The sequence below is a fragment of the Chanos chanos genome, chromosome 7 (genome assembly GCF_902362185.1).
Source record: "Chanos chanos chromosome 7, fChaCha1.1, whole genome shotgun sequence".
NCBI classification, from domain to species: Eukaryota; Metazoa; Chordata; class Actinopteri; order Gonorynchiformes; family Chanidae; genus Chanos; species Chanos chanos.
This window is the reverse complement of record NC_044501.1, coordinates 34684941-34707989: the sequence shown is the minus strand read 5'-3', so window position 1 is coordinate 34707989 and position 23049 is coordinate 34684941. Positions and strand designations below refer to the sequence as shown.

General features: G+C 40.5%; 2 protein-coding genes across 2 annotated transcripts in view; both read right to left on the bottom strand.

The window, feature by feature from the left end:
• Positions 1–6696, bottom strand: part of LOC115816263 (circularly permutated Ras protein 1) — a 13157-nt gene extending 6461 nt beyond the window's left edge. Inside the window, exons 1-12 of the mRNA XM_030779229.1 lie at positions 6612–6696; positions 5106–5163; positions 4470–4574; positions 3646–3738; positions 3271–3357; positions 3039–3139; positions 2541–2741; positions 2305–2355; positions 2102–2191; positions 1066–1217; positions 513–594; positions 66–190 (exon numbers count right to left, since the gene is read on the bottom strand). Coding sequence (XP_030635089.1) covers positions 66–190; positions 513–594; positions 1066–1217; positions 2102–2191; positions 2305–2355; positions 2541–2741; positions 3039–3139; positions 3271–3357; positions 3646–3738; positions 4470–4574; positions 5106–5163 — 1145 coding nt within the window. The 5' untranslated portion in view covers positions 6612–6696. The remainder of the gene's footprint in view (positions 1–65; positions 191–512; positions 595–1065; positions 1218–2101; positions 2192–2304; positions 2356–2540; positions 2742–3038; positions 3140–3270; positions 3358–3645; positions 3739–4469; positions 4575–5105; positions 5164–6611) is intronic.
• Positions 6697–7781: 1085 nt separating this feature from the next.
• On the bottom strand, positions 7782–15321 carry tkfc (triokinase/FMN cyclase). Its single transcript, XM_030780385.1, has 16 exons — positions 15280–15321; positions 14387–14576; positions 13890–14185; positions 13343–13421; positions 13028–13117; positions 12785–12819; positions 12544–12628; positions 12323–12412; positions 11421–11537; positions 10789–10902; positions 9907–10044; positions 9563–9669; positions 9324–9427; positions 8932–8965; positions 8696–8788; positions 7782–8412 (listed from the first exon to the last, which is right to left on the bottom strand). Exons 1-16 carry the CDS (start codon positions 15283–15285, stop codon positions 8251–8253), a joined length of 1740 nt encoding a protein of 579 aa, XP_030636245.1. The 5' UTR covers positions 15286–15321; the 3' UTR covers positions 7782–8250.
• Positions 15322–23049: the final 7728 nt, after the last annotated feature.

The window sequence follows — 23049 nt, the reverse complement described above, 5'->3', positions numbered from 1 at the left end:
TCCTATGAACTTTGTGTTTTTCAGTACTGTCAGTATCATCTGAAAAGGAGCTGTACAGTTCTCACCCTTTCTCTGCAGCATAATTGGCCAACTGGCTGTAGAAATATGGAGATTGGGGCGGGGCATGAGAGTTCTCTTGTTCTAATTGGCCAAGGCCGATATTGGCACGACCATCTGTACAAATGATCACCTAGAAGACAGATTAAAATAAGAAGACAAAATAAAACAATGCCTACAAACATACAAATGATACAAAATCGACTAAATGTAAAACATAGTAGCATATACATTAAATGACTTGTGTCACAAGGTTTATTCAATTTTGTGTAATGATTATCAACACCAAACAATGGGAATCATTTGTTCTATGTACTGCCATACAGATAGGCTTGGATCAAATATAATATTACATTTAATTTCATGAAGCTTTTCTTTAGGATTGCGTACAATTTAAATTTGCTGTGAGGTTCCGGAGTTCTAGTGTAAGATGAATTCTGTTTTGGGGTGCTAACCTTTGACCCTGTAAACTTAGACGCCATGGCAACAGATATGAGTGCAGCAGGACCCAGAGACGTAGCTCCATGTTCTCTCAGTCTTGACAAACGTAAAGAACGAAAAAAAAAAAAAATTACATAGTCGTTATGAATGGCCGAGAAGGAAAAGTCCAGAAAAAAAAACACCCCCACTAATTTTTCAACGAAAACGATCCCGGAACCCAGCAACTTATTTAACATCGTTTTGGTTATTTATTGTGGTTAGCTGAACGCTTACTTAGGCAAAATCTTTACCATTATCTTCCAACTCTATTCTCCTCATCTAGCATTACAAAGATGGAAAAACAGGAAACGAGAGTGACTGATCAAGAGAACTGACAGGAAAAATGACAGACATGCAGAAGAAAAGAGATACGTGTAACTGTGCACACAGACGCAGACGCACACATACACACACACACACACACGCACAGAAATAGAAACCAGAGGACACAGATAGAAAGACTCCATGATAAGAGCCAAAGGTCTGATAGACACAGAGTGACAGACAGGAGGAGAGCCTCTTACTCACTCCTTCACTTTTTGCGAGAGAGACTGGAAAGTTTCAGCGATGCAGTGGGGAGTATTGTATTTCTCCCCTTGTGCTTGCAAGTGGTCGTAGTCAACCAGGGCCCAGTCCCTCAGGGAAAGAGGAACCCCAGTGCCGTCCCCGTAGACTGTCACCTGATACAGCACGCACACACACACAGACACACACACGATTCAGTTAAAACCATATTACTATACCCCACAAGTTCATTTCTGCTTTACCATCTTTAATGTTCACAGAAAAGTGATAAAAAGGTGTCTTGATCTGATCTTGACATCAATATTTTTGTCCTGGTAACTTTGTAACTTTTGGCTATTTAATTTGTAATCTCAATTGATCTTTTAAATGAAGTTTTCTCTTTTTTTTTTTTTTTAGTGCTGTGAAATGCTTTTGTTATTCTGAGAGTTGGAACAGACATGAGAAATATTCAAGTACTGCCCTTCAGTAATATAGGTCAAACAGATAAACAGATTATTGTCACAGAAAACCTCGGCTGCTGTTCCTGAGACGTGACCATAGCGTACAAATGTACGGTGCATAAGGAGTTCACTGGGGCACCGTGTACATCCGTAGGTAATACTCAACATTTTTTTTTCGGTCTCTCGTAGCTTCTAGTTCGGGAGGATAATTAGCCTTTTGTCAAACTGACGTTTCACTCTTGCTTCTCGAATCGCATTCTTTGCAGAAGGCCAACTCGGGTCAGCTCTAATGCCCGTTGGCGCTGACTTTGTAGGTAACTCGTCAAATTTTAAAGAACTGTGGCGTTAGCTGATGGCTAGGAGGCGTTCGAGTGAAAAAGGATGATGTTTAGCCTCAGGTTTTAAGTTAGTCTTGGTTATTGATTAGCTTCAGACAGCCACTAAACCCTTAGTCTTTTATCATTCTTGGTATGACTATGCATTCTTAGTTCCTTCAACAACAAAATGTGACGTACCTTCAAGGAAACTCTTTTAGAGCAACACCCCCCTCTCCCCTCTCCACCCTTCTCCTCCCTTCCCAAAACTACTTTTTAGCTTACCTCATCGTTGAAGGTGACAAGGGCTACTCTGCGGTGAGGCGACGTTTGGAGTAGCGAAGACAGCGCCCTCTGCAGGGCATCTTGAACACCCTGAGGATTAAAATCGAACGAGGAGGAACGTTTGAAGGGAGCAGATCCAATTGACCTGTTTCCACTGATGACTGACAACTGCAGCATTAAAGCATCGAAAAATGAAGACTTACCTGCAGCCTCGACACGTAAGTAGGTGACCTCATGCTATTGCCAGCAGCAACCTGCGGGGAGAGAGAGAGAGAGAGAGAGAGAGAGAGAGAGAGAGAGAGAGGGTGGGGGGGGGGGGGGGGGGGGTATTTGCAAGAAGGGAAGGAAACATTAGTAACAAGGTGGGCAATAAGAAGCAGAAACAATGAAAGAGAAGAAATATTTGCTGGGAAGATAGATGGAAGGAGAGGAAAATGACCTCAGAGGTTACGCTCATGCTGCCTGAGATGTCCACGCAGAAGACCACTAACATGTCCTCCAGGTTCTCGTAGTCCCCGTCCCAGTCTTCGTCGATGTACAGCACGTCCCGACCGGTAGGGGGCCTCAGGGAAGGCCGGAGACCTCCGGTTTCAGTCTGAGAAAACACATTCTCCCCATCACAGAACTCACAGTTCCACACCTATGCACACACACACACACACACACACACATGCACGCAAATGCAAGCACACAGACACACAAAGAGAGAGAGAGAGAGAGAGAGAGAGGGAGAGAGAGAGAGAGGGAGGAAGTGGAGACAGAGATAAAACACAACAGATTAAGAGATGAAGTGTATTAAAAAAAAAGGGGGGGGGGGGATGAAACAGCTACACAGTCACTGATGAAAAGAAAAACAGTGTATTATTAATGTAATATCTAGTCGTCAAACTTTATAGAGTTAGAAACAGCACGGAACAGCACTGGCATTGAGACTTACAGTTACATTTTGGTGATTCTGTAGGTTGCTTGCGGATGATGTCATAATAGCACCACAGTTCTCACAACGCACTGGTTTTTGATTACACTTAATACTGCTTGCTATGGAGAAAGTTTACCAGAAATGAGAGAACAGTTAGCAGTTAGCCACAAGTTTGTCATAAGAGCGACAGTTACTGTTCATGTGAATATAGGTGTGCGTGTGTATGTGTGTGTGTGTATGTGAAACTAACCTTTGTAGATATCCACAAGGCTTCCCACACTCAGAGACACAACATTGACGTTAGCTTTCAGACGGATCTCACCCTTATTGCCTTGTCCTGAAACTAAAAACACTCTAATTTAAGATATTCAGCTTTTATTCAGACGTTAATGTGTGAAAGTTTAATAGAAGAGTCACAGATGAGTGTTCCACAAACCTGAACATATTAGTATGTATTTAGCACATTTTTAGACTAATGTAAATCTGCTATTCTCATAGTCAAATAAACAGTCATTAAATTTGCATAGCAGATCCACAGGAGGAGAGTGTTTGGAAGTGAGGGTGTGTGTGTGTGTGTGTGTGTGTGTGTGTGTGTGTGTGTGTGTGTGTGTGTGTGTTACCATACCTCGAGGGGGTACAGGTGGAGGTAGCGACATGGGACGGGAGTGTTTCCGTGACGGCTGACGCGGAGGGAGAGGTGGAGGTACCAATGCATGCACTGTTAATAAAATAAAAAATAAAAAATTCCTTGACTAATGTTGAAAAATTCAAAAACTCAAATTTTACCATAGTTGTTAGTGCAGATGAAGGATTTCTTATAAATACAGAAATGACTATGTGACTTTTTTATTTTTGTTGTTTTACACTAATTAGTCGAAAAAGTCATGGTTGAAGAGACGTGGATGAGCTTTATCGAGCATATGTTAACGTATATTCATTCACTTTCATCTGCCCTCTTTCCGGACAAAGCATTCTGTCTTCTCTCGCTGTTTTTTCACGCCCACAGAAGGATATGCAAACTTTGTTCATTCTGCTTTTAACAGCAAAGCAAGCCGTGAAAAAAAGCGCTTTGATTTGCAAAAACACCACCAAAAGTGACATTTTTAAATGAAAAAAAAAAGAAAAAAAAAGAAATGTGTTCTCCCTTCTTTATCTGCTTTTTCTATTCTTATCAGGCCTGCGGAAAGTTATACAGATGTCCTCATTTGACTTTTGTTTTCTATAAAGGACACTCCGCTAAATAACTGACCACAACTTTTTTTTTTTTTTTTTAGTGTCTGTCCCCTTGTCTGGGCTGCAAGATATGCTAATGTTCTTCTTTTAATCGCTGATCTAGAATCAGCTTTACTGTCTTCTTTCTTAACTCAAAAGACATACCAAAAAAGTGTTACTGGTTTCTCTCATAATGCCTTCAGTATCATTTTAGTAGTTCGTAAGAGAAAGGCTCACCGGGTTGTTGGATGACTGCTATCCGGTTGTCGTAGGGATGTTCTTTAGTGGAGGTGCTCCTAATGAAAACATCGCTTCCAGAACAAGGAACTGTGGAGTTCAGACCTACATGGAGCCAAAGAGCAGCGTGAGAAATTTGACAAGGGGTTTTTGTTTTCTCAGTAGCGAAAGAAAGAAACATAAAAAAAATCCCTCAAAAAGAATAAAGTGGCGTGCAGTTTTGCGAGGCGAAACGTTTTAGTGACTGAAATGGCTGTTATTTGAAGTAAAGAAGCGTTCAAAGGCAGGGTTAACATACCACAGATATAAACTGGATTTGAATAGCGATCTAGATTTCACGGCCCAAAGTGAAAATGGGCAGCATCTTTGATTTTATTGCATCCGAACGAGAAAATCTTTGCGTAAAACATTCATAGCACGTAAACCACCTGTACATTCATTGAACCGTGTTTTCTTCTTCCTTAAAACTTTTATCCTTGTTAATCTAAAAATTTAGTTCCTCGTGATTCTTTGGCCTATGGGAAATGTTGTGCATCAGTGGCTCACTCACTCAACTTCCTTTTAATCTAAAACTCCTTTGTGTTTATATGCCCCTGACATAGCACAGGCAGAGTGGTCAGGAGAAACTGCCCTCACCTTCTGTTATGGTTTCAGGTCGCCAGTTACAGACCACATGACTGCAGGCGAACTCCATCTGAAAGAGAGTAGGAGCAAAGAAGTAAAGTATTAGAAGTGTTTCCGTGCCTGCAAGAGAGAGAGAAGGTGAGAGAGAGAGAGAGAGAGCAAGAGAGAGAGAGAGAGAGAAAGAGTGAAATAAATATCAGACTAATGCGGTTGCAGTAACTAACCGTATCTAAAGCTGCACATATGAGACAGAGCAAAAGCAAAGCTGACACCAGCAAGTCCTGTTTGATTGTGGCACAGAACAGCATGAGATGCTCAGGTGTCAACGGACTGTTTAGAGAGTAAATAAGCATGCGGACAGGTGACGTGTGTGTGTGTGTGTGTGTGTGTGGAGAGATTTACATTAGGGAACGGGAGGTCGATGTTAGAATAAGAGAGACGTGGAGGAATTGTTAGTCCGGGCGCGCTCGGCCTGAAACGAAGGCCCGCCCGGTAAACAAAAACACACGCTGAATTATCCATGAGCGAGTCTCACGTTGAAAACCGCCCACGACAAAACCAGGGAATGAGCCAGAACTGGCAAGTTAAAAATGGTGCTTAGTACAGGCATGTTAACACCAGCATGTCTGAAATATGTAAAAACACGACGTCTTTAGTCATTTGTTATCCGTCTGTCTTAAACAAACTACCCTCTTTGGCCTTTCTTTTTTTGTTGTTAGATGTAGACAGTGATATATGATATAGTGATTGTCTCTAGTTGGTGAACAGGTCCACTTAACTTTAACTGCAGGTTTCACTTCCTGTTCAGAAATGCACGGTTTGTCCCTATCCAGTGGATAAGCTTTTTAGACCAACTCAGAGATTCAGGCACGATTCACATAGGCACTTCATTTTTTTAAAAAAACATAGAGCGACTTATGGTCTGTCTTGAAAGATGAGAAAGACTAAAAAAAAAAAAAAAACCCCACTAATGAAACTAGGCAGTTGAACAATAACAAGTGACTCATTAAAACTGCAAACTCCACCAACGTTTCTCTAATGCTGCAGTAAAATCGCTGTTTTCGGTTCTCTCACGTTCAGCAGTTCTCGCATATTAACTGAAACTTCATAGAACGGAGAGCGCTCTTGAAATAAACTCTTAAAACAAAGGAAGCTCTTAAAACGTTGCTTCTGAAGAGAAACAGAATCATATCGAGGTTCAACCTTAAACTTCGCCCTGATCCCTAATCTATCTCTTATCTCATCTCTTACTTTTTGTCTCATTTCTCTAAAAAAAAAAAGCCCAAAACAAAACAATATAGTCTTTCAACCTCTGTGCTCCGTGCGGTCTCTGCGTTGGAGTAACCAAAACTAAAGCAAAACTAAAGTAACGATGGATGTGTCCCTCCATAGAACACACACAAGCTGAAAGAACAACACACGACACCCTACTGTACCTGGTGACAAGCCCGTTATCTCTGTGCGAGCGTGAGACAGTTCTGTAAGATTTAAGAAGACAGAAGTGTGTTTTGAGATTACCTGTATGGGGAGAGGGGGTGGGGGTGCCAGGAATGGAAGAAATCGGTCCCTTAGCCCTTTGTCTCTCTCATCCGAGTATAACGCTGATGCGTGTATGTGCGTGTCCGTGTGTTTTTGTGTGTGTTGTCGTCCGCGGCTCTTAAACAGCTCCGCTACCTCTCACAGCCCTCTGACGTTTTGTGAGTGTGTGTGTGTGTGTGTGGAGGAATTCACACATATGCAGGAAGTCAGGAAACTGTGGGTAGAGAGAGAGAGAGAGAGAGAGAGAGAGAGAGAGAGAGAGAAAAAGAAAGAGAGAGAGAAAGAGAAAGAGAGAGAGAGAGAGAGAGACAAGCAAAAGACAACTAAACATCCTACTTGACTGCAGTGAGGTTTGTAGTTTCTCTTCTTCTTTTTTCAGCTTTTTCGTGCTGTTTTTTTCCCATACTATAGTTATGTAAGTATAACAAACAATAAAAGAAGATTATGTGAATGACGTAAAGAACAATTACGCCAATACAAAGAAAACTAGGGCACCTCCTGTAGCCGTATTCCTCCTGTCCCCTGTGGACTTTCACACCTAGACCATACACTCTCCCAGCTTAATCATTAGTAGCGCAGCTCTTGCCTCACGGCAAGAAGGTCCCGGGTTCGATTCCCGGCCGGGTGGCCAGGGTCCCTCCTGTGTTGAGTTTGCATGTTCTCCTGTTGTCTGTGAAGGTTTTCCCCCACAGTCCAAAGACATGCCGGTTAGAGCTGCACGGAGACACTAAATTGCCCCTAGGTATGAATGTGTTTGTCTATGTGGACAGGTGACCTGTCCAGGGTGTTTCCCTCCCTTTCGCCCAATGAGCGCTGGGATAGGCTCCAGCACCCCCTGCGACCCTAATTGGGATAAGCAGCTTTCAAACTAAGTGAGTGAGTGAGCACAGTTAAGGTAGACTGTACATATATGGGGCAAAATCATATTGACGGTAACTAGTTACTAATGCCGCGCTAAAGCTTTTAGCTTCTAGAGCTTTTAATTCTAGAGCTTTTAGCTTCTAGAGCTTTTAAACCTTCAGGGCCAAATATGTAAATTAAGAAGGTTTCAAGGTCTCTGTTAATACACCTACAAGCGATTTAAGGAGAAGTTTTTATATGTTTCTCTTTACCCCATTAAAAAATTCACAACAGTGCGTTCAGTCCAGGTAGTTAGCAAAAACGAATTTATTAGCTTCAGAATCACAGGTTTTCTCTGACGATGAAATATTTAAAGTGCATTAGTATAAAATTATTTCAGTAAGCACATCATTTTTCCTAATTACATCTCAATTTCCCTTCCTGGCATAAGCAATCGAAAAAAACAAGTAATAAGCAAAAATAATTTTTAGTATCTCTAGCAGAGATAGCAGAAATTCTGTCGGTTAAAAAACCCCAGATACTATTACAGAGTGGTTGCTTCCCAAGCAGTTTTAGGATTCACTCTTCACTGAAACATGAATTTAGTGCTTAGCACTGCTGTGTAGGCCAATCTGACAATTATAAAATTCATTTATTACTCGGCTAGTGTTACATCTACAGTGTAGCATTCTATGATCCATTTGTTTGCAGTATTAATTCAAATCCAAATACTGTATGATGTACAGTGAGCTATCCCGTGTCATAATGTGGTTGAATTTCATTGGCTGCTTTTTTCCAAAGCCTCAAATGCCGCCTTGAAGATGGCTGCTATCGCCACAGCGCCGGGGTCAGGCAGGGTCACGCGCTCAGCCGCGATGTAACTAGCTCTTCCCGCCCTCGCGGTGAGGTCACGCGTGGACTCCGCCCCTTGCTCTGCTTTCTGTCACAAAGACACGATTATGAGAATATAAGAAGAGGTATATATCAGTATGAGATATTGAGAACCGATATTTCTCAGTTCTAGTTTTCCTGACAACAGTTTTTTCATTCTTACTCAACACTAACACCTTTCACTCAACTAATCTACCGCTAGTCAAGCACTTGTTTCATTCACTCAGGTTTGTAAATGCATGGTTGGAATAAAAACGTGCTGGTATGTGGATCCTTTGTGCAGAGATACAGAAAAACACCGTTTTTAAATTGCTGTAGGCCTTAAGATGCACCTTCAAAGCAGCCTGTAGTACAGCCATATGACCTCCGGGTGGCGCTGAAGACAACTTCATCAATTCATCCACTGCAGGACACAAAGCATCCAGCTGCAGAGGACAGATGTGCCCATGGATACAGATCTTGGATCAGTTTTCATCAGTATAAGTGTGTACATGCATTTGTATAATGTTTGAGGTTCAAACTGATGCCAGTTCAGATCAGGATAGTGCAGAGCCTCAGTCAGTCTTACCATAGTTCTGTCTCCTGGTTCAGCACCTCCATACCTGTGTAGACATGAACAGCCCCATTCAACTCCAAGCATGACGTTACCCTACTAATCTTAGATCAGCCCCCCCTTGGTCCATTAAACTGTTTATTAGGATTATGAAGGCCATAAACTGATCCTAGATCAGAATTGTTATAATAGTACATATGACCCCAAAACTATTTAATTGCCACTATGAAGCAGATACTAAAATGCTCTTTTTCACAGATTTTAAATCAGCAACTGGAAATATTTCGTGGACAAGTGAGGGCATGAATTAAAGCAATTTAATTCAATTTGATTTTGTAAAGAGCTTCTGATAACAGCTAATACGCAGCCAACGAGTGATGTTTCAGCGGGTATGTCCCATTACAGACCTCTTCATCGCTTCAGTCCCAGCATGCATTGCTTTGGCCCAAGTGGCAGGATCACTTTTTCCTTTTAAGTGAGGGGCGGCTGCAGTCAGGAAGAGACTGTACAACTAAGGGAAAGGCCAAGAAAATAGTTAACAAAACCAACAAAATACTGAAGAACCTGACTTTGAGCATAAGTCTAACGTGTAAGACATGAACTCAGTGACCACTTTTTGAAATCCTGGAATAGAAAATGAACATACAGCTCCCGAAGACCCGCCCATTCGCTCCTCCACCAATCCAGCCAAGATAGACAGCAGTTGCCCAGGGCAACCTGGCACCACATGACCTTGGAGCCACTCCTGAATGGCTGTAGTAGAAGAAGTTTCAAATCACTCACAAGAACTGTATAAACTGTGGGTAAGTATGCTAATTAGTCAGTGCAGGTGTAATTCTGTGAAAAAAAACTCTTTTCTGTCTAATTTCCTGTCACACTTTTTCTGTGGGCTACGAGTAGGTTATCTCTCATTGCTTTTATGTTTTTTCTGTGTGTGGGTGTGTGTTCGGAGGCTGGTGCTAAATTTGTTGCTATGACTTTGTGTCTCACCCTGAACAGCAAGAGCATGTGTGTTCCCACAATCTCCATCCCCAGCCGCTCGGTCCAGGGCGTTTAGTTCCTCTTGTCGTTGAAGGAGTGTTTTACACACAGACTCTAGAACCTTCCGCATCACATCGCTCAGGGGACCTAAGGCACACACCACATTCACAGTTAAATGATCTCACCCCCTCTATCTCTCTGTCTCTCTCTCTGTTTTGAAACGGTCTACTTTTTCTCCCGGTGTGGATATATTTCACTCCCTGTATTTGCTTAAGTTTACACGTTAACAGTAGTCTTGCACTGTCGGTGACCACGGGAGAGTAACTTGGGTAAACATAAATACCAACGGAGAAACAGACTGTCGTCTAACCTTCGACGCTTGGCCGCGGTCGACCAAAGTCATGTCTCAATTCAAAATCGATTCGTATCCTTTTTTTTTCATTTTTGGACTGTAAATTTCATCTATTCACGTATACATAATAAAATACACACAAAAAAACGCTGTCAGACAATAGAGGAAATAAATGATTGTGTGACAGAGGGGTCTGTCTCAGGCCGCGAATGGCATTCCTTCCCCCCCACGTCTACCATATCCCATAGTTATACAGTGCTCATTTGTGTCTGTGTCCCGTTACACGTATGTTACATTGCATACATATTGCCACCGCACATATTCCACTAAAACGTCGCGCTAGCTTCGAGGGGGGCGCGCTGGAAGCAAGCGGCAGGTTACCCCGTTTCGTACACGCAGACATTTCCAATAACATGTTATTTAGGTAAAATAAGCAGGCTAAATTCAGCAGATTCACTCAGATTCACCTAAAAAGAGAAAGCGTGTGTGTTGAGTGGTGAAGTGGCTACATCTTTTTTTTTTAGGCCGTGTGTATTTACCTTGTTTAAGCGCTTCAGTGGCCTCTGCTCTAGCTGTGGGTTCCAGAGTCAATTCTCTACCACTCACACATGCACTACTGAGGTTAGGCCATGCAGGCGCTGTGGTTTTAGCATCTGAGAGAGAAAGAGAAAGAGAGAAAGAGAGAGAGAGGAAAACAAATACAAATATTACAAGCATTTGTAAGAGATAATAAGGGAATGAGTGAAACGTATCACATAGATAATAGATAATATGTCCCTTCTGAATTCATCATTATCTAATAAGTAACAATAATGAGTGAGTGAGAGAGAGGGAATGAGAGGGGGGGGGAGAGACAGAGAGAATGCTTAAAAAAAAAAAAAAAAAAAAAAAGACAAAACACCCTACGCACTACTACACCCACTCAGTTTTTAATGTGCAAAGAGTCTGCACACAGCAAAGCCCCCCCCAAAAAAAGAAGAGTTTGTATAAAAATAAACCTATTAGAAAACCCTACTGTGGATGTGGGAGGTGAGGGTTTAAATCACATATGGCTGTACTGGTTTATACTCCACATATAATGGTTTTTTCCTACCATCCTGAGACTCTTAAGTTGATGTCTAGCTTCTTACCTGAATAACCCTGGTCACTGAAGTGTACGCACTGGACTCACCGAAAAGCCTTAGGGTCTCCTGATCCACTTTCATAAGGGACAGAGAGACGCCGGCCATCTCCAGCGATGTCATAAAGGAGCCCGACATCGCCCTGGCAACCAACACCCCACGCTCACCTGCAAACCAGCAGCGCACATTCATTGTCAATGACAACGGCTCCACGCCTTAACGACTTTGTTTTATTATTAACGTAACATGTTTTAACTTATTATCATTTTTTTCATTGTTTTGATTTCCTTTGAGACTCTGCTTTTGATCCTTATTTGCTAAGACAGATCTCCGTTATATTATTTTCTAATACTTTTTAAACTCAGCACAAAAGGCAGTGCTTTGCATAAATTAATTTAAATTCTGTATCTAATCTTCTAACATACCCATGTTGCCTCATTTAGCACTCGATCATTTTTGGTCGGTTATTCTGTGCTGTAAAAGTAATTCACAGTAGCTTTTTATCTGGAAGATTCCAGAAGCCTAGCTCTCTACATTACACAGTTAATCTGTCATGGTTAAACCAGGTACACTAGAGTCTTGGTTCAGTTTCAGTTCCTCTTGTCATAGTAGGCCTGACATTTCAGAACCTGTCAGTATATCATGTACAGCTGAGCATGCAATGGTAGACTCCAGGTGAGTGTAAAATCTGTTTTTCTTTTAGCACTGTCTTTTTGACCATATGCCTCACAGCAGTCAAGCATATACATGCTACATCTTTAAGACCGAAAATAAAATCGGGAATTTGCAGCTGAGTGGATTTAAATATAAATTGTGACATATATATCAATATAAATGTGATTCAGTCACTCTTTTTTATGGCATGCTGGTACAAGTAGCCAGACAGTGGGGGATTTGCGAAAACCTTTACACTTATCTATACAGAGTATGGTCGAACAAAGTTCAGTCTCACCCAGACATCTGACTGCTGCTCTGGTCACTACAGCCATCTCCAGACATGACAGAGCACCGAGATTATTCACGCACAATACCACACTGTCACCTGTCAGACAAATGCAAGTTTATATAACACACGCGTGGACACATAAACACACACACACACACGCACCAGCCAGCTTTTATAGGACACTAGGTCATATGTAAATTCTGACTTAAACGAGTAAAAGACCTCACCTGATTTTAAAGGCAGATGTGATTGGCTGGAGGTGTCAGTCATGTGACTGATCATTGTCCTCACTACCTCATCAGCTGAGGCCATCTATAGGTAAAGAAATGAATCCCCATTGAAGGAGCCCTATAATTCACTCTGATTGGCGGATATAAATAGACCTTATCAACTGCCAAACTGTTGATATCCGACCAGTTAAAAATCAACCTATTAAAAAAAAAAAGAAGAAAAAAGAATGAAACACACCTTTGACCTCTTAATACCTGGCTCACCATGGATTCCTGTTTGTGGAAAGGAAGAGAGAGAGAGAGAGAGAGAGAGAGAGAGAGAGAGAGAGAGAGAGAGGGGGGGGGGGCGGGATTCTCAGTGTGGTTATCCAACTTGGATCTACGAGTGATTCAGATTAATCATTGCCTTCATTTTATTAAATCGTTCGGATTTGTTCGTCCATCCCTCCGTTCAACCATTCCTTTACTTCCTTTCTCTTACCCAGGCCTAGCTCCATCTCTCCTGCGGGCAGCTGAAATGAGGGCTGGCATCCAGGCACACTACATGGAGACAGACTTACTCCTAATGTACCTGTATAAGGGTCATAGAGAAAGGGCTTCATGTCTGTACACAACGACACAAACTCTTTTTTATTACAGAAAGCAATGTCGTATTATTTAACAAAAGTAAAATAATTAAATAATCGAACAGTTAAGTTATTTGGAACACAGTAGGACAAGTGTCTCAAGAATTTCAGTTTCTGTCTTATCTCCATGATTTATGATTATGATGACTATGGATATAAGCCACTCTTACCTATGCATTTCTTTGCCTCTGTTACCCGGGAAACAATAACATCCAATGGGCAGCCTTCCTCTGCCAACGCCCCAGCCAGCTACAGAGAGAAAGCAGCCAATTTCACAAAAATGAGCCCTCTGTTTATAAAACACAATCAGATTTCTCTCATTTTGGAGAAAGGGATTTTAGTTTTTCAGTTTTGTATTCCACAAATATGATAAAAGTTTAAGAGAATGATGATGGAGAATGTGGAAATATTCTGTAACCAACACCTGTTCCCAGATCAGCTCTTCTGTCCACTGGTTGCTGTTTAAACATTGTGAATCAACTGAACCAAACTGACTCCAGATCAGTTGTTATTAGTTCAATGTGTTTAGGCTCCATGTGGAAGGTGGCAGAGTGTAATAGCTTTTATTCTGACCCCACCCAAACAAACTGTCCAAGTACAAGAATCAGTTGTATTACATCAAGGTTAGATTACGATTCGACAGGTGAGCGGCCCTCCAGTAAGAAGGGAAGGGACTTGTTGTCATGGTAACAAAACTTCATTGTCAGCCCCACTTACCTTATGAACGAACACAGTTCCGCACAGGCCTCTTCTACCAGCCTTACTGGGCTTGGCAAAAGCACAGTCGTCACCGACGATCACCATGTCGACGGGGATGCCCTGGGCACGCGCCTGTTCGGCAGCCAGGCCAAAGTTTAGCCTGTCGCCCGTGTAGTTCTTCACCAGGAGCAGCACCCCTGCTGCACCTCCCTCCCGCCACAATGTGAGGATGGCTGCCAGGATACTGCCTGGAGGAGGAGAAGCAAACACTGCCCCTGCTACTGCCCCTGATAACATTCCCACCCCAATGTACCCTATGCCAGAGAGACAGAGAGAGAGAGAGAGAGAGAGAGAGAGAGAGGAAATCAAATAAACATACTGGGAGTATATGTGTGTAAGATAAAAGGACACAATGAGTGAAACTTCTCCACTTATACGTTAAGACAAAAATGTCAGTTCTGAATTCAGCATTATCTAACAAGTGACAAACTGAGTGGGAACATAATCTGCGTTACCTGCATGCGCAGGCTCGTGGCCGGACCCGCCCCCTGAGAGTAAAGCGACCTTTCCTTTCAGGTTGGCCAAATCAGAGCGTAGTATGACCCTGTGCCCTTTTAAAAGAATTAGTCCTGCATTGCTACTGACAATGCCTTCCAAAGCCTCATCCACACACCGGTCCACTGAGTTCAGCAATTTTTTCTGCACCTGCGTGATTATGCAATACACAGCCAGACAGTCTGTCACTCATAGCAACCTAGCAAACAGCGTACCTCAAAATTTGCCAAGTTACAAGTGCCTCTATACATCAAAGTGTTCTAAAAAGGTCTTGTGCGCGAGAATAACAAATTGGTTTAGTGTAGCATCACATTGCAATTGAATCAGCGAATAGGAGCAATCCGATCTCTGCCACTCAAAGAGCTCCATACGCGTTTTAACGTCTGTGTGAGCAAAAGTTTTAACCAAACCTATATCGAAACATCATCGAATTGACCATGGGCCAAATCTGCAGCCCTGTCATATGGACAGAGGTGCAAGCTACATGTTACTCAACGCATCCTCGACTTCCCTAAAGTAGTCTACTGAACGTTACGGTAAGAATAACGAACTGCGGTTCTTGCGATTTTAGCTGTTAGCGGAAAGTGTTGGCAACAGGCAAAACATTTTCAGACACTTGATGACAAACTGCAAGCGGAAAAATACAATGCAACGATTATCTGGCTGCGGGCATAGTAGCTATGGACTTTGTACAGACTTGCTGTGCAGAATGAATTAAGATTGGTAAACTTTTCACTGGAAACATCTTACATTTCATGCATAAATTTAGTTGCTGAGATTTATTATCTTGCAGCCCAATTCTGATTAAATGCCATAAATTAAAAAAATCTTCCAAAAACTGTAAAAACACAACCTCCATGCTTTCTCTGTCCGTTTCCTCCACGCCTCCCGTTGATGCTCCCAGCCGTGTGAATGCAAGAATAGTAAGATATTGTAGGGAGCTCCTTCAAAATAAAAGTCAAATTACCGCCCATGCACCAGACGACGCCTTGTCACGCATTGTGAGTACATGAAGGAGTGAATGAGCGCGTGTACAAATATGAGGCCTTTTTTTATAACTAGTTTTATGGTCATGTACAGGGTCATCTTATTTCCAACGTAGATTAAAAACATCACTCGTGATAAAGCACATTCTACATGATAAACACCACAGTTTAAGCTGAGACCAGAGTAAAATGGTATTAACCCTTAGTCTTTTAGTAAAAATATATATCTAATGGCATCTAATGAGGTTTCAAATGGTGAAGTATCATATGTGCTGTCTTATTTGTCTAAGAAAATATGAATACTGAAAGTTATCTTGTTACAGGGAAACTTAATCTGCTGTGCAGCAGTAAAATGTTATTTTGCACATGCAAATGTTGTTAAATGTTGCTAAGGCCAAGGATTTTAAGATCACTAACTATATGCAGAAATTCAATATCTCTAATATATGTAATTATTGCCATTGACAAATGATCTCTATGGAGATTCGAGATGCTACCAGAATCAGTGATGCGGTAAGATTTGCGTTTACACTTATATAAGTAACCGAATGTATTTCATGATTTCGGGGAAATTCATCTGAATACATGTAGTCAGACATATTAAACATTATACTCATACAGACAAGATATATTTACACAGAGAGAGAGAGAGAGAGAGAAAGATCGATAGAGAGTGAGAGAGAGAGAGAGTTATGTTTTACAGAATTACTTTAAGTTTAATTTTTTTTTCATGGAAAACTTAACTGTAATAATTGTGGTGTGAGAAAAGAGAAGTGCGAGAAATGATTAGGTATTCTAAACATTTATTAGACTTGTAATTAGTAGTGATACTTACACATGAGGACATTTGACTTAAACTGTACCTTAACTATAGGAGAGGATTTCTGGAAATTGCATTCGATGCTCAGAGAGTTAGAAACAACTACAAAAGAATTACAGTAACAGAATGAAAAACTTTTCAGAGCACTTTGAAATAGAAAAAAACTAGATTATTTAGCATGTATTATAATTGTTTACAACCATGTTATTTCACAACTTTTTTCAATTCTACCCTCATTAATTTTAAATTATGATTTGACAATATCTAACTAAACTTAACTCCAGCTTAACATCTTAGCACACAATACACACAATCACCTACAACCATTACATTAATATCTATAGTGTTAATCAATCTATTAATGAAAAAAAAAGGCTAGATTAATTACGGTTTCTCTAATGCAGACTTCAAAGGGAAAAGGCAAACAGAAGCTGCTCTTGTACTCCTATATGACCGTATTAACCGTCGTACATTTCTGTTAGACTGTTGGATTTCTCAATCACTTTGAGCCATTTTTTGTGGTCTTGATGCAGGAGAGCTTGCCTGCCTTGTACTCCTATATGACCGTATTAACCGTCGTACATTTCTGTTAGACTGTTGGATTTCTCAATCACTTTGAGCCATTTTTTGTGGTCTTGATGCAGGAGAGCTTGCCTGCCTTGTGCAGGTGGAGGAGGGGCTGCAAAAAACTGTTTGGCCGGAGAAACCAGAGACCAACCGACAAAGACATACAAAACGCTTCCTCTGAAATGTAGCTGTTTGCAGCGAATATAAACACAAACGGACAGATGGCAATGATCAGCGTCGCAAAGACCACAGTGATGACTACGAACGCCCTCCTCTTTTGCCCCTGCATTTTTTCTTTCTCCCCATTACGTGATACTGGTCTCTTTAAAGCCCTCAATATACTCAGGCTACAGCCTGCCAGGATGACAATAACTATAATCCAGAATGCAATGAAGAAGCTTATAGGGAACTCTGGATAAATGTATACAGAGAATAATCCATAAGCCAAAGCAAGGAGCCAGATCAGTCCAGAACAAGACCAGCTGTACACGGGAGATTTTAAATTAAGGTACAGCCAAGGATGGAGAACGGCAAAGTATCGCTCTAGACATAAACAGCAGTGAAACAGCGGTCGTCCTACCATGTTTATACCGCTGCCGGCCAAAGAAAGGATCATGAGAATTTGATTTTTGATAATGTCGGCTAGAAAATAGAGACAGTAAGCAACAACGGTTACAAGTTCCATGACTGCCAAATTCAAGGTCAGTATGTCAGATGATGTTAGACTTCCACCTCCCATCACGCTCCTTAAACACAGGAAAACGATCCAGGTGTTCAGAGGAGAGATGAGGACAAAGTCTTGTAACACAGCTAACATTGAGATTAAAGTCGAAGTTGGGAACTTGGTGCACTCGTAAATGTTATTTGCGCTCTGGTTGACAGATGCATTCACAGAGAGAGAGGAGAAAAAATCCATGCTGATTTTCTTTTCTTTTCTTTTCTTTTCTTTTCTTTTCTTTTTCAAATCTGTTTGGAAGAAGAATTACTCATGAAAAACAGCAAACATTGGACTATCTGCAGAAAGGTGAATGTAGTGTTTTAAATATGAAATTCTGTAACAATAAATGAAGCTAACGTCACAGTATTTAAACAGTAACAGGTAATGTGCATGCAGGAAAAAACAACCTATCTTAAGACAACATAACATCTCTTTATTATTTATAAATTAATCACTACATATATATAATAACCTATAATCCTTGATAAAGATGTAGAGTGGTAGATATTTTAATACCACAGGTTATAGGTCATAGGTAGAGAGATCAGTTGTAGAACAGTCTAAAACCTCACCCAGTGCTGATGTCTCTGATGTTCCTCAGTAAAATGTCTGTTTTTTCACTGAGGACTGAAAAAGTAGATTACCTTAGTAGGTCCATCCTGACTGAAAATATAGGTTCTAAGCAACATCAATGCAAATGATATATCGTTAATATTCATGAAGTTAACAATAATTAACAATAGACAGTACACACACACACACACACGCACACACACAAATTGTACCTTAACTATAGGAGAGGATTCCTGGAAATTGCATTTGAAGCCAGAGAGTCAGAAACAACAACAAAATAATTACGGTGAAAGAATGAAAAACTTTTCAGAACACTTTGAAATAGCAGACACTGGATTATTTACCATCTAATATATGTAAACAATTACAATATATGGCATATATTGTAATTGTTTACAACCATGTTATTTCACAACTTACTTCAGTTCTACTCTCATTAAAATTAAATTATAATTTGACAATATCTAACTAAAGAACTTCAGCTTAATGTCTTAGCACACAATAAAAGCAATCACCTACAACCATCAGATTAATATATATGATATTAATCTATCTATTAATAAAATATAGATTAAGTTTTCTCTAATTCAGAATTGAAAGGGAAAAGGAAAAAAATGCTAATATTTTACTCCAATATAACTGTATTAACCATCATAAATGATTTCTGTCTGACAGTTAAACCACATTGATCCATCTTCATGTATGAAAGTTTGCTGCACTTATGCAGATAAAGGAGGGGTAGCAAAACACTGTTTGGCTGAAGTAACCACACACACACACACGCACACACAAGCACGGATCAACAATAACAAACAAACAACAACAAATGGTAACTGTTGCTCACCATCAAATGTTTAAAAAAAGTGGTAAGTTTGCAGTGAATAACGCCTATCAAATGTTTAAAAAAAGTAGTACGTTTGCCGTGAATAGCGCCTTTTATACATTTGTATTTGGAAATGAATCTTCCAAACACAGCTTTGTCACCAAGATACTTCCACACGCACATTCTAGTGACGGTCCACAAACTATTTTCTTTGGACGCTTGTCGTAGTTGATTCACTCAAAAGACAATTTCACATTCATGTTGTAATGTGAGATCATCCATTTGAATTTAAATGTCTCTCATTTCAGAAAAGAACTTATTCAAATTCTCTGCAACAGACACTCCATCACTAGACATCTGAGCTGTGACGTTTTCAGTCATTTTGTGCTTTTGAAATGTTTGTCAACACAAGGTAGACAGTCTCCTGGATACTGCTTGGATAAAGCACAAGATATCTGGAGACATAAGGCCCGCGGAGCTGTTTTCTAAGCTAAAGAAGCCACAGATTTAAGGGCAGGGTGGACACAATGCTGAACTAATATAACAAAAATGTCATTATGATATTGAGTAAGAGACCAGCCATTCAAATTATGCCATGCCTGTGTCGATGGCCTCAGAGAACAAAACTAATTACAGAAGAGGGTGTGTCCCAAACAAAACGACAACACGCACTTTACTATAATACTTTTTCATGACATTTTTTTTATGACAGTTTAGAATAGAGAAATTGTATTAGAGAAGCATAAATTCTTTGAAACAATATCTACTCAACCCATATAGCCTTACCTGTCTAAGATATTTTGCACCTCAAAGACAGTTGTGCATTTTTCCTCCTGGAGTGCATGCACTATAGTACTATAAATGGGATGACACATTAGACAAGTAACCCCAACCTTAAAAATGAATGAACAGATTGAGTTTATGGCTTCATTTTATAACTTTATTATTCATTAATAAATATCTAAATATCTTTACAGACTGCTGGCGCACTAGGTTTTACGTTAGTGTTTCTGTATGTAAGTAATCTCCTACTTTGCATTAACTCCAACATATAATCCTGTAAGAGACGATGACTTAGTCAAGCCCTCGCACAGTAAGTCACATGATTTTTCTTGTTCCTGATTGGAGGAGCAGAAGAACTAACTAGTATCCTCATTTTCTCCTTCAGTTCCGACGACAGATTCTCAGTTTCCACTGACACGAAATGGAAGGGAGTTTATATTTTCCTCTAAACCAATGTGACATAGCTGATCACCTGAGCTTTTCCAACTCAACAAAACACGCTTCTTTTTGGATATGCGGAACATACAACTCGTCACTGAAACATTAGGAAACATGAGGAACCGCTGTGAGACTGTGGTATACTGTGGAGAGAGCAGGACAGTCATGTCATGCTTGTAACAATCATTCGTCAATCAATTTGTCCTGAGGCGTATGACATTGCTCTGGTAAAAAGCTAGGCAAATGAGTAGCCGCAACTTAGCTGAGACGTGTGTTTGCTTGCGTGCGTGTGTGTGTGGTCGGGGGGAGGAGCCTCTGATGTAAAGTAATTAGGCTGGATAAAATTACCCAGAGATGCCTATGGGCTAACCCTCTATGGCCACTATGCTCACTTAGAGTTAGTCCTTAGTTTTGCCACAGGGGATCGGCCCTGCTCATGATGCAAAGTAACTAGGCGGGTGAAAATTACCTGGAGATATATATGTGCTAACCCTTTATCAGTAAATGCACATTTAGAGTCAGTCTTTATTTTGCTACAGTGCCTTCCACTCTGTTTGGAAAGTCAGTGAATGTGCTTGAGATGAAGAGATGTAATCACCTGGAACATTAAGTGTGTTAAGTGCTGTGTATGTAAACTCAGAGTCCATAAGCACGTGACTGATTTGAATATGTTTGGAAAACAGAATTTTGAACTTAAATGTTAAAAGAAAACACAGACAGAGACACACAAAAAATAAATTATTAAAATGTGGTGTAAAACGACTGCTAGACTATGTTCTAAGAAGTCATAATATTACAAACTAACCTGGTCGCTGGTTGCACACATAGACATAAACACAACCAAGTATATAAGTGAATGGAAAGAAGACATGAAACTGTAGCATAGTCAGAATTTTGCATAACTGAATACACTAACGACTGAAATTTCTTGAGTGGCCAATGACAAACCTCCCTGTATTGGACAGCTGACAAAATGCGTGTGCGGAGGTGCTATGAGATAGAATAGATAGCATTATTGTTTTGTGCATGGCAGTTTTCTGGCATGGAAAACATGTAGGAAGGGGTGCACTAACGATGTAGGCAGTACAAACCACAAAGAGCCCACCAGAGCCAAACAAAAACTGTTCGATGAAATTTCCTCCGTTAAAGCAAGCACCAGCGCCACCGGACCAAAGCCGAAAATCAAAATGAACAAGGTGAGAGTGATAACTTTAAATGCTCTCTTCTTCACGTGATGAATCCCTTCCCGCGATCTTTTTCCTGGTTCAGGCCTCATGAGGGTCCACAACACGCTAAGACTACATATCGTTATGATAAACAGTATCGCGATGAAAAAGCCAAAAAAGAAAACGAAAGGATAAAGGGGGTATTTGGCGACTGTTAGCCCGCCGAAACTAAGAGCCGCTGGCCAGATCGGAAGGAGATACATGGACTTATACCTGGAAGCTTTTAATTTCAGGTAAAACACTGGATGTACCACGGCCAGATAACGCTCAACGCATATGCAGCAATGAAGCAAAGGTCGCCCCAGCATGTAGCTTCCACTGAGGCCAGATGCGACGAGAATTATGGTTATGCTCTGGAAAATGTAGCCAAAGAGATAAAACAGAAAGCAGGTAGATGTATATATCTCCATCGCTGCTAGATGAAGGTTGATGATAGAAGGTGGCGCAGAAGTTTCTCCTTTTGAGGCTGTCCTACCCATCCAAAGGATCCAGCCACTCAGAGGCAGGGAAATCAGAATCTGTGTGACTAAGTAGGGGAGGTAAATTAGGCGGGAAGGCAAGGACTCCATACACTCGTAGATCGTCTTGGCAGAAGCGTTGCTAGTATTACCGGTGAAGTTAGAGAGGGAGAGCGCCATGCTGAAGTTGACTGCTTTACTGGAATCAGAAAGAAATATTAATAATAATAATAAAAAAGAATAAATAAACCAAAATCAATACATGATTACAACACTCGCTGTGCAGTCAGTTACATATTACTATTAAAACAGCTTGTCCAATTGAACAGTTCTTTAAAACCTCTGTAAGGCAGTGTTCGCCCAAACATTGCCTAAAAGAAAAATAGTGGATTAAATGTATTCAGTTTTATTGTTTTACTGTTCAGTTTAACTGTTTTTTTTAATGACATAATACAGACCAAAATGAAAACAGACATTCAGAGCTTTCTGTAGGATGTGAGGTATTTGATTTGCGGTCGGCTTCATGATTTATGACATAATTGATTTTATTCAAACCAATGCAAATATCATTATCAAATATCATCAAAAATGCAATGCTTGTACAATTATAAATGCTTTATACATAGTCATTTGAAATGATACAGAAACTGGACAATTTTGAAAATATTCTAAAATAATATCTAAATCAGTTAACGTACCGTGGTGTTTTCTGGCATGCTCTTTGGTGAGATGTAGTATGTGTAATATTGCAGGGCTGTGGAAAAACCCACCATACAAGCCACACCTTTCTTTCACATTTTCATCAAAGTGAAGTGTTGTGAATTACTCTGCCCCTTCCGTCTCTAAGATTCATGTTATTCCACTAATTTATCAGCAGATGGCGCACTGACTTTGCAGTGTGCAGTGTAATAGTGGACTTGGAACTGCGTTGTCCTGTAATTAAACCAAGGCAAAAGCACCTAATTCAACCAGTGCAGTGTATTGGTGATCACACTCTTGTCTCTGTCTTTTGACTATGTTGCTTAAGACTGGAGCTATCAAGTGTATCTCTGGAGGACACAATAAATTAGTCAAATTCAGCAACTTCTGCTACCTTTGAGACTCAATAAAATCAGTCAGTCAGTAGTGTTTCACACTGCATATATCCGTTTAGTTTTCTTATCTCACATATGTAAAAGAAATCAGACAAATATATAAAAAATCAGACTTATAGCCAGATACAATGAAGAGT